This window comes from Equus quagga, chromosome 19, assembly GCF_021613505.1.
Source record: "Equus quagga isolate Etosha38 chromosome 19, UCLA_HA_Equagga_1.0, whole genome shotgun sequence".
Taxonomy (NCBI): domain Eukaryota; kingdom Metazoa; phylum Chordata; class Mammalia; order Perissodactyla; family Equidae; genus Equus; species Equus quagga.
The window spans coordinates 21060473-21072777 of record NC_060285.1 but is presented as its reverse complement, the minus strand read 5'-3'; the positions used below and the strand labels follow the sequence as shown (position 1 = coordinate 21072777).

At 35.2% G+C, this 12305-nt stretch overlaps 1 protein-coding gene across 1 annotated transcript in view; it reads left to right on the top strand.

The window, feature by feature from the left end:
- Positions 1 to 12305, top strand: part of ANO4 (anoctamin 4) — a 186098-nt gene that overhangs the window by 153626 nt on the left and 20167 nt on the right. The window contains exon 21 of the mRNA XM_046646718.1: positions 1828 to 1970. Within this exon, the coding sequence (XP_046502674.1) occupies positions 1828 to 1970 (143 nt within the window). The remainder of the gene's footprint in view (positions 1 to 1827; positions 1971 to 12305) is intronic.

The window sequence follows — 12305 nt, the reverse complement described above, 5'->3', positions numbered from 1 at the left end:
TGGCAAGTAAGATAGGCAATGCAGACTCAGCAATTAAGCCAGTTTTCACACTTAGATATTCAAAGACAATCATGAAAATAATAAACATTGGCTCTTTGGGAAGATTTAGCACAAGTGGCATGAACAAAAGTGAATATTCTTTAAGAAGTTTCGGGGAGCCCCTAAGTATTGGATACTTATTTGCAATCTGCTTTAAATGATGCCTCTGCCCTTTCCGCTCCAGTATTGCAAGTTTCTAGCTATTTACAACGTATTAACTAGATCTCTATTCCCCTCCTCCTGTGCTAAATCAGGAATGGTAATTTTTTTAAACTACCTTAAATTCAGACTATACAGAAGAGAAACTTATGGAAAGGAGAAAAGTTTAGGAATTCAGAAAAGAAACCAGAGTATTTCTAAGTCAGCATATCTTAACCAATAAAACTATTATCACCCGGTGATAATAGCTCACGCTGATGAGAATGGACAAATCTTCTATCACCTTTGTAAGGATAACCTTGAATTCTGCTGTGTTTGCTCAGCTCTGGTTAATTAAGTTTTAAAGGGACATAAATCAGCAATACTTCTTCCCTTTCTGCTTTAATTCCACACCTACTGGTTTCCATGTCAGCTTATGTCTCCACAGAGGACTCCAGGTTTCAGGGAGGACCACTCAGCCAGAACAATTAGCTGGAACTTGGTTCACTTTGAAAAAGTCATCTCTTAGCTTGCTATCAGAACCCATACCAGTAATTTTCTATTCTTAGATTTATTTTTATAAACCTTATTCCAAGTATTTGATGTTTTCTATAAAACTTTAAAAAAAATAATGCATAAAATTAAGAAACACTGAAAGAACACTGTGCTGCATGCAGCTTGCAAGTAGCTTGTTAGAAATATCTTTATTACTAGTCTTATTAAACAGTTCACTATGTGAATTGCAGAAAGGGTATCACTTCCATTCACTAAAAAAAATAAAAAATTAGAAGCATTATATTCTGCTTAAATGTATAAACCACAATTTATCAAAAGGTCATAGACATCCAGGGAACTGCATTTTATCTTCTAGTAATGTGGATATAGAGCAAAATTGTGAAGTAGGCAGGGTTTGTCTTCGATACCATCCCCTTATTTCCTTTATTTCACTTTTCTTTTTGACATTTCTGCTCCCAGATACCCCTCAACTTTTTCCTCGTCCCATACAGCAGGTAGACCTGAGCCCCCCATTTCCCCAACCCTGTTCCATATCATAAGATGCTCTCCTGAACACTACTAAGGATTAATGTGCTAACCTCACCAGTGTGAGATGAATTTTACTGGGAGTCAGAGCCCCTGTTGAGCTCAAGCCAAAAGCAGGCAAGTCCGGTTGTGGAACTGCAGGCTTCAGTGTGCCAAGACAGGAAGCATTTTGTGGGTTTGCAGATATTCCAGGCTTCACAAGTCAGAATATGCAGGTCAGCACCCACATGGTAAGACTGCTCAAGGGTCCTAAATTAAGCCAGCTAGGCGAAATCTTCCTCTACCCAGAGGTCTGGGTGTTGCCTTTGTATTGGGAGATCGGTTTATAGATTTCAGTTCTCCATCCAACCCTCAGAGGCAACACTGAACATGAGACAGTTTCATGAATTATTAAAATCAGCACCAATCATTCTGCTCAGTTGCAAGTACAAATGTTTGAAGTATGGCTTCCATTGGTATTTTCTTCCTAATCCAAGGCTTTATTTCCTTCACAGTCTGTCCTAAATTTTTTTAAAACTATAGTTCTATATTCAAACTCTCCTCTTTCTTGTTACTTAAGTCTTATGAACAGTTATATGTATTTTTAAAGAAATTGATCTTGTTGTGCAGGTTAATTCAGAACTGGTGGACTAGAAGAAAAGTACGACAAGAACATGGGCCTGAAAGGAGAATCAGTTTCCCACAATGGGAAAAGGACTACAACCTTCAGCCAATGAATGCCTACGGACTCTTTGATGAATACTTAGAAATGAGTATGAGAATATTCTTCTTTATCCTTTCATCCTTTATCCTATTAATTATAAATGCAAATTCTGGATCTCTAGCTACTTTCAACTAAACACACACCTATTATCTTCAGGCCTCAGTGTGTGGGGATTCTTGAGCTAAATGCAGAGGAAGGAGTGTCTTGCTTTAAGAAGTGTAATCCATAGCGATGGTGCCCAAAGCCTATAGACACATCAAACTCTTCATGACATTGTGTCCTGTCTCTTGTAATAAATCACCAGAAAACAAAAATATGTTGGAAAACTTGGTGAACCAAAGAAAAAGGAGTTATTGCTCGTGGTGTGATTGATTCACTCATTCAGCAGATATCTGTTAAGCCATGTTCTGTACAGGCAGACACTATGCTTGGCACTAGAGGTGCAAGAACAAATAAGGCACAGTCCCAGCTTTCAAAGAGTTCACAGGCTACTGGGGGAAGGTCAGAGAAATAGAGTAAGTGCAGTAAAGTGTCATAAATGCTGCAATATGAATCAGCAGGGGGTATAGTGGGGACAGTCATTACTCTGGGGGGGGGGGGGATGGCAGGAAGCTAGGAATGCTTAAGCTATGCTACACTCAAGGAATCAGATTTCTCTAGAATCAAACCCAACTATTTATCTTTGCATGTGTCTTAAGAGTATGCGCTTTGGCAACCGAGTACCTGGGTTCAAATCCCAGCCCTATCACTTACTAACTGTGAAAACGTGGGCAATTACTTAATCTCTCTTTGTGTCAATTCCCTCATCTAGTGGGAATAATAATGAGTAACCACTTCATAGGGTGTTTATGTGGATTAAATGAGTTAATGCATGGAAAGGGCTTAGAACAATGCCTGGCTCATAGTATGCACTTGGTACATATTATCTATATCATTATTATGTTCCTATTCTTATCTCCCAGGGGAGAAAAGCTAACAAAATCCTAGATATATTGAGTATGTATAGGTTTTCTATTTTTCTAAAAATTATGTTTAAGCTCTGTAACATTGGGGTAGAAGTAGGAGTAGGGATGGGCAAGATGCATTACTTCTGAGAGAAGCAATTCTTTCTGGGCAAATCTTAAAATTAAAGGAGTAGTAGAATTGATGCTTAATGTTTCTTAGACGTCTTACATCCTAAGTATCTACTGATGTTTTTAGAGTTTCAATTATACAATGGCAGAATGATATAACTTGGAGAAGAAATCAAGTTGGGCGTTAATAATAAAACTTAATAAAGGGAATTCATTAAGAGAACTAACCACTTAGGTCTCTTAATGGACTCTTCTCCCATAAAGAAGGAAATAAACGATGATGTGGGTATATTGAGTGCTCGAAAAGAAGCTTTTATGTGGCGAGAATTGGTAGTGCTCCAAACACTGCACTATCTTTGCAGCAAGAAACAAATCTCAGAAGCCTTGCAGGCAGACTAGTGAATCCTAACTGCTTACTTCTGTTCTCGTTGTTTTATTTTCTTGGTGACTTCCCTGCTTTGTTATATTTTTTTAAATTTATTCATTGAAGTATAGTATATGGTAAGACAAGCATATAAATCATAAGTGTACAGATCATTGAATTTTCACAAACTTACACTCAAATAGATGTGGGGTTGGCAAACTATGGCCAAATGCAGTCCACTGCCTGTTTTTGTAAGGAAAGATTTATTGGCACATAGCATCACCTGTTTGTTTACCTATTATCTACAGTTGCTTTTGCACTATAACAGCAGATTTGAGTACCTGTGACAAAGACTGTATGGCCCAAAAAGCCTGAAATATTTACTTTCTGGCTCTTTTCAGAAAATATTTGCCATCCTGTGAGCTAGATCAAGAAATTAATATTAGCAGTATCAAAGAAAGCTCATTTGTCTCCTCCCTGAATCATAATGCCTTCCCTAACCACTTCCCCAACTTCTAACAACACAAATTAATTTTGCCTTTTTATGGTTTCCATCTAAATGGAATTGTACAACACACATTCTTTTGTAAATTACTTTTTTCATTTAATATCATGTTTATAAGCTGCTTCCATGTTGTTTCATGTAGCAGAACTTCATTTTCATTGCTGTATAGTATTCCTAGAAGGTGTACCTTAAGCAAAATTATGAAACAAGCAGAGTTTGTCTTTGATACCCTCTCCAATGTTTCCTTTAGTCATATTTTTTTTGCATGTCCATTCCCAGATACTCTCCAACTTTCTCCCCTGCCCTTCATAACACAGAAAAGCCTCCACACCCGCCAATTCCTCAACCCTCTCCTATATCATGTAGTGTACTTCTGAGCATTGCTAAGGATTAATGCTAGATAGATACATTTTAATAGGAATCAAAGCCTCTGTCAAGCTTGAGTCAAAAAAAGGCAAATTTACTTATGGAAAGGCAGGCATCATGTGCCAATTGGTGAACTATGTTGTGAGTCTGTGGATTTTCTAGCCTCCTGAAAGTAGGAATGCACCGTTATTTATCCATCCATTCTACTAGTCATAGGTGGATTGTTTCTGGGTTTGGGCTCTGACAAATAATACAGCTATGAATATTTTTGTACATGTGTTTTGGTTAACATGTACATATCCCTGAAGGGAATTTATCTAGGAGTGGAGTTACTGGGCCATAAGATATGCATTTGTTGATCTTCAGCAGACACTTGCAAATAGTTTTCAAAACTTTGTTGTACCAATTTACACTTCAACTAGCGGTCTAAGTGCTTCACTTATTCCACATACTCACTAAAACTTGTTAGTGTCAGTCTTTTTAAAATTTTAGCCATTCTGGTTGGTATGTAGCAGTATCTTATCATGGTTTTAATTCGAAATTTCATGGCAACCAATGATGCTGAGAACCTTTTTATATGCTTATGGTCACTTGGGTAGTTTCTTTTTCTTAGTGATTTATAGAAGTTATTTACATATTCTGGATATGAGTCCCTTGTCAGATATATATGTTGCAAGTCAAATATCCTTTCCTGGTTGGTGGCTTGACTTCTCACTTTCTTAATGGTGTATTTAAATGAACAGAAGTTTCAACTTTATTCTTCTTCAAAATTGGTTCCACATAACTTTTAGAATCAGATTTCTAATTTCTACAAAAATCTTCTTGAGATATTTGTTGGGATTGAATTGAACCCCTAGATCAATTTGGGGAGATTGAGTTTTTTTCTAATCTATGAACATGATATGTCCCTGCATTTATTTCTTTTTACATTTTTCTCAGCAATTTTTTAATAGATTTTAGTGTACAGGTTTTGTACAACTTTGATTAGATTTATTCCTATGCACTTTATGAATTTTGTTCAGTTGCAATTCATGTTGTTTTATAGTATTTTCTAATGTTTTGTTGCCAGTGTAGAGAAATATAATAGATTTCGTATATCGACCCTTTATCACACAGACTTGCTAAAGTCTAATATCAATTCTAATTGTCTCTATATTCTTTGAGATTTTCTGTATACATATAATGTCACCTACAAATAATGATAATTTTACATTTTCCTTTCTAATCATTATACCTTTTCTGTTGTTCTTACCTAATTGTACTAAGATCTTCCATATAATGCTGAATAAAATTGATCATATTGGACATCCCTGCTCCTGACCTGAGGATAAAAGCATTCAACATGTTGTTATTAAGTGTGATGTCAGCCGTATTTTTTTGTACGTGCCATTTTTTTTTGGTGATCTCTCATTGTTTTATTTTTGTTGTCTGTACATATGTTTATTGACCATTTATGTTTTCTCTTCTGTGAATTGCTTGTTAACGCACTTTGCTCACTTTTCTATTGGGATTTTCTTTTCTCATGGAATTTTTTTGACTTTTTCTTTTGGAATTATTTTAGGTTTACCACAAAATTGAGAGGAAGGTACAGAGATTTCCCATATGCCTTTTTCTCCCACACATGCATTTCCTCCCCATTATCAACATCACTCACCAGAAGGATATATTTTTTTACCAAGGATGAACCTACATTAGCACATCATAGTCACCCAAAGTCTATAATTTAGATTTGTCTCTTGGTGCTGTATATTCAATGGGTTTGGACAAAGGTATAATGATGTATATTCATCATTGTAATATATAGAGTATTTTCTCTGCCCTAAAAATCCTCTTTTTTTTTTTTTAACAATCTGGCTGGAGATGTATTAATCTTTTAGAAAAACCAACTTTTGGTTTTGTTAATTTTTTTCTCTTATACATTTTCCCTCTATTTCATTCATTTCTACTTATTCTTATTTCCTGCCTGGTATGTTCTTTGGGTTTAATTTCCTCTTTTCCAACATCTTGAGAAGGAAGCTTAAATTACTAATTTTCTGCTTTTCTTCTTTTCTGTTATAGGAATTAAGAGCTATAATTTTCTCTATGAACACTGCTTTAGCTGCATCCCATAAGTTTTAACATGTTACAGTTTCCTTATCAAGACATATTTCAATTTCCATTGTAATTTATTTTTGATTGGTGTGTTTTTTTAGGAATGCGTTGCTTAATATCAAAACATCTGGGGATTTTCTAGTTATCCCTCTATCATTGGTTTCTAATTTAATTCCACTGTGGTCAGAGGATATTCTCTATGTTATTTCAGTCCTTTGATGTGTGTTGAGATTTGCTTCATACTCCAGCGTATTGTCTATTTTGGCAAGTGTTTCAAGTGTGTTCTGCACTTGTTTGGTTTAATGTTTTGCAGATGTCAGTTAGGCTAGGTTATTTGTGTTGTTCAAATCCTCTGTGTCTTTATTAAACTTTGTTTATTTTATCTACTAGTTACTAAGAAAAGGGTATTAAAATTCCCAAGTATGATTGTGGATTTATCTTATTCTCCTTTCAGTTCTGTTAACTTTTCCTTTACATATTTTGGAGCTGTGTTATTATGTGCAAACAATTGAAGATTATTCTAGCTTACTGTTGAATTGACCTTTCCATCTTTATGTAAAATCATTCTTTATCTCTAATAATGCAATATTTTGAAGATGTGATGGGCAAGAAGCTAAGGAACTAACCTTAAAACCTTCCAAAGGGACTGAGTCTCTTGTAGTCTTTTAGGGCTAAGGAAATAAAGACCCACCAGGTTCTCAATCACAGCCAAGGAACAAGAACAAACCAGAAGTGGATCAGGCTTTACAAAAACCACACCCAAACTCCAGCCCAGCTTAATCTGTGACCAGATTGAAGTGACTATCCCCTTCCTTATCTGTCTAACAGCAGCATGAAGAACTCTTTCTGGTGGAAAAGAACATCACTGAAAGCAGAGATCAATAAACTTGCTCTTTATGGGCTAGATAGTAAATAATTTAGGTTTAGGGGACTAAGAGGAAAGAGTGAGCCTATTATATACGTATTTAACTATGTAAAATATAACCTTTTTTGCTGCAGCAGCAGCAGACTCAAGGAGTTTCTTTCTTTTTTTTTTTCCTTAGGAAGATTGGCCCTGAGCTAACATCTGTTGCCAATCTTCCTCTTTTCTTTAGTCCCCAAAGTCCCAGTGCATAGTTGTATATCCTAGTTGTAAGTCCTTCTAGTTCTTCTATGTAGGATGCCACCATAGCATGGCTTGATGAGTGGTGTGTACGCCCGTGCCCAGAATCTGAACCAGTGAACCCCAGGCTGCTGAAGCAGAGCATGCCAACTTAAAATATAACCATTTAAAATGTAAAACTCATTCTTAGCTCACAGGTAGTTTAAAAAAAGAAAATAGGTATCTGGCCAGATTTGGCTTGCAGGCTGTAGCTTGCTGAGCCTTGATGTAGAGCCTCTGTATGTCTGGCATAAATGTAGCCTCTTGAATTGTAAGAAACAAAGTAAACATAAATTCTTAACTAAGGAAGGTGTCTTCTACTTCAAATGCAAAAGCAGAGGTATCATTTACACTACAAAAATCAAAGAAATACGGTATCACAAAAAAAAGTCATAATTCAGCAACCAAACTCAAAGGAATGGATATTGTTTCTAACTGACAAAGAATTCAAAATAGCCATTATGAAGAAATTCAATGAGCTACAAGAAAACTCAAAAAAGCAATTCAATAAAATCATGAATAAAATTAATGAACAGAAGGAGTTCTTTACCAAAGAGATAGAAATTATAAAAAACAACCAAACAGAAATTCTGGAGCTGAAGAATTCAATAAATGAGATGAAGAATGCAATAGAGAGCATAGGTAACAGGGCAAACCAGATGGAAGAAAGAATAAATTACTTGGAAGGTAAGAATATAGAAATAATTCTGTTAGAAGAGGATAGGGAAGTTAGATTTTTAAAAAGTGAAGAAACCTTATGAGAGCTATGAGATTCTATCAGAAAGGCAAATATAAGAATAACTGGTATACTAGAAGGTGAAGAGAAATGTGGCAGACAATTTATTTAAGGAAATAATGCTGAGAACTTCCCAAATCTAGGAAAGGAATTAGACATAAAAGTTCACACGGCTAATCGAACACCCTATCATCTCAATGCAAAAAGACCTTCTCCAAGACACATGATTATAATGAAACTGACAAAAATCAATTATAAAGAAAGAATCTTAAAGACAGCCAGGGAGAAAATGAAAGTAACCTACAAAGGAACCCCCGTTAGGCTATCAATGGATTTCTCAGCAGAAACTCTACGGGCCAGGAAAGAGTGGAATAACATATGCAAAGTGCTGAAAGATAAAAATTTCCAACCAAGAATACTTTATCCAGCAGTTGTCCTTCAGATATGAAGGAAACATAAAGGCTTTCCCGGACAAACAAGAGCTGAGGGAGCTCATTGCTGCTAGATCTGCCTTGCAAGAAATACCTATAGGAGTTCTTCAAGCTGAATGAACAGATGCTAGTCAGTAACACAAAAACATAAAAGTACACAAAACTCCGATAAAGGGGAAAAATAGAGTTAGAAAACTGTAAACCCATATTAGAATGGTGTGTTAACCACTTAACTATAGCACAAAGGTTAAAGGAAAAGAGCATTCAAAGCAACTACAGCTGCTAGAATTTGTTAACAAATTCAAAGCGTAAAAAGAGGTAAATTGTGACATCAAAAATGTAAAAGGGAAGGAGTAAAAGAGTGGGGACTTTATAGGCAAATTTGGAGGTAAGTTGCTGTCAGTATAAAACGGACTATTTTTTCTATGGGAGGTTTTATGTAAGCCTCATGGTAACCACAAAGCAAAAATCTAGAGTAGACTCATTAAACAGTAAAAGAAGGAGACTACCAACTTACAGAGGTAGGCAGAAATAGAGGGAAAAGAAACAGTATAGTTGCAAAACAACCAGAATGTAAACGATAAGACCAATAGTAAGTCCTTACATATCAATAATCACTCTAAATGTAAATGGACTGAATTCACCAATCAAAGGCACAGAGTGGCTAGATGGATAAAAAAAACAAGACCCAACTATACTGCCTACAGGAGACTCATTTCAGATCTAAAGACATAAGTGGGCTCAAAGTGAAGGGATGGAAGAAGATATGCCCTGCAAGTGGAAATCAAAACAACGTGGGAGTAGCCATATTTATATCAGACAAAATAGACTTAAGGCAAAAGTGGTAACAAGAGACAAAGAGATCATTATGTAATGATAAAGGGGTCAATACATCAAGAAGACATAACAATCATGGATATATATGCACTCAACATCAGAGCACCCAAATATATTAAGCAAATACTAACAGATCTGAAGGGAGAAATAGACAATACAATAATAGTAGGAGAATTCAATACCCCACTGTCAGCAATGGATAGATCATCCAGACAGAAAATCAACAAGAAAATGTTGAAATTGAACCATACTTTAGACCAAATGGACTTAACAGACATATATAGAACATTATGTCTAACAGCAGCAGAATACACATTCTTCTCAAGCGCACACAGAACATTATCCAGGATAGAGATCATATGATAGGATACAAAATAAATCTTAGCAAGTTTAAGAAGATTGAAATCATACCAACTAGGTATTCTGACCACAGTGGTATGAAACTAGAAATCTGTAACAAAAGGAAAGCTGTAAAATCTACAAATATGTAGAAACTAAATAACGCACTTCTGGACAACCAGTATGTCAAAGAGGAAATCAAAAAGGAAATAATTATCTCAAAACAAATTAAAATGGAAATACATCATACTGAAATTTATGGGATGCAGCAAAGACAGTTCTGAGAAGAAAGTTTATAGCAATAAACTCAGACATTAAGAAATTGGAAAGATCTAAAGTAAACAACCAAACTTTGCACGTCAAGGAACTAGAAAAAAAGAGCAAATTAAACCCAAAGTTACCAGAAGGAAGGAAATAATAAAGATGAGAGCAGAAATAAATGGAGTAGAGAACAAAAAACCAATGGACAGGATCAATGAAACTAAGGGCTGGCTTTTTGAAAAGAAAAACAAAATTGACAAACTTTTAGCTTTACTAACTAAGCTAGATTAAGAAAAAAGGAAAGACTCAAATAAAATTAGAAATGAAGGAGGAGACATTACTACTAATACTACAGAAATACATAGGATCATAAGAGATTGCTGTGAACAATTACACGGCAACAAATTAAATAACCTAGAAGAAATGGGTAAATTTCTAGAAACCACAACCTACCAAGTCTGAATCAGGAAGAAATAGAAAATCTGAACAGACCAATAACAAGTAAAGAGATTGCATCAGTAATCAAAAAATTCCCAACAATAAAACCCCAGGACCATATAGCTTCACTGGTGAATTCTACCAAACATTTAAAGAAGAATTAATACCAATCCTTCTCAAACTCTTCCAGAAAACTGAAAAGGAGGGAACACTTTCAAACTCATTCTATGAGGCCAGCATTACCCTGATACCAAGGCCAGATAGGGACACTACAAGAAAAGAAAACTATAGACCAATATCCCTGATGAATATAGATGCAAAAATTTCAACAGAATATTAGCAAATCAAATTCAAGAACACATTAAAATGATCGTACACCATGACCAAGTAGAATTTTTCCCTGAGATGGAAGGCTGGTTCAACATACACAAAACAATAAATGTAATTTAATAGACTTAAAGATAAAAATCATATGATTATCCCAATAGATGTAGAAAAAGCATTTGATAAAATACAACATCCTTTCATGATAAAAACTCTTGACAGATTAGCTATAGAAGGAACATACCTCAACATAATAAAGGCCATGCACAACAACGTCACAGCTAACTTTATACTCAATGGAGAAAAATTGAACGCTTTTCCTCTAAGACTGGGAACAAGACAAGAATGCCCACTCTCACTGCTCTTATTCAATATAGTACTGAAGTCCTAGCTATAGCAATTAAGCAAGACAAAGAAATAAAAAGCGTCCAAATTGGAAAAGAAGTAAAATTGTCACTGTTTGAGGATGACATAATTTTGTATTTAGAAAATCTCAAAGATTCAACCAAAAAACTGTTGGAACTAATCAATGATTTCAGTAAAGTTGCAGGATATAAAATCAACATACAAAAATCTGTTGCCTTTCTATACCCTAATAATGAAACATCTGAAAAAGAAATAAAGAAGTCCCATTCACAATAGCATCAAAAGCAATAAAATACTAGGAATAAATTTAAGCAAGGAAGTGAAAGATCTGCACAACACAAACTACAAGACTGCTGAATAAAATCAAAACCAAAAACAAACGGAAAGACATCCTGTGTTCATGGAATGGAAGAATTAATATTGTTAAAATGGCCCTACTATCCAAAGCCATTTATATATTTAATGCAATCCCCATCAAAATACCAATGGCATTTTTGACAGAAAGAGAAATAACAATCCTAAAATTTTTATAGAACCGCAAAAGACCGTGAATAGTGAAAGCAATCCTGAGGAAAAAGAATAAAGCTGGAAATATCACACTTCCTGATTTAAAACTACATTACAAAGCTATAATAACAAAAACATAAAAGTACTGGCATACAATAAGACACATAGATCAACAGAACAGAATAGAGAGCCCAGAATTAAACCCCTGCATATACGGTCAACTAATATTCAACAAGGGAGCCAAGAACCCCCAAATGCTTTTTCTTCAACAAATGGTATTGGAAAACTGGATAAACACATAAAGAGCAATTAAATTTGATCCCTGTCTTATACCACTCACTCAAATTAACTAAAAATGGATCAAAGACTTAAATATAAGACCTGATACCAAACAGGCAAAGGGCCATAAAATCAAGACAAAATAAGTTCTATGATAGTAAGCAGAGTTGTGGGAGCTACAAAGGAAGCAGTAGTTTGTTACAATTATGGAAGGCTCCAGAAGAGGGCACATTTGAGCTTACCCTTGAAGGAAGAATAGAATTTCACCAGAGTATGAGCAGAAACACTAAGTACATGACATGATCCAATAAAACCAGAGGTCTAGT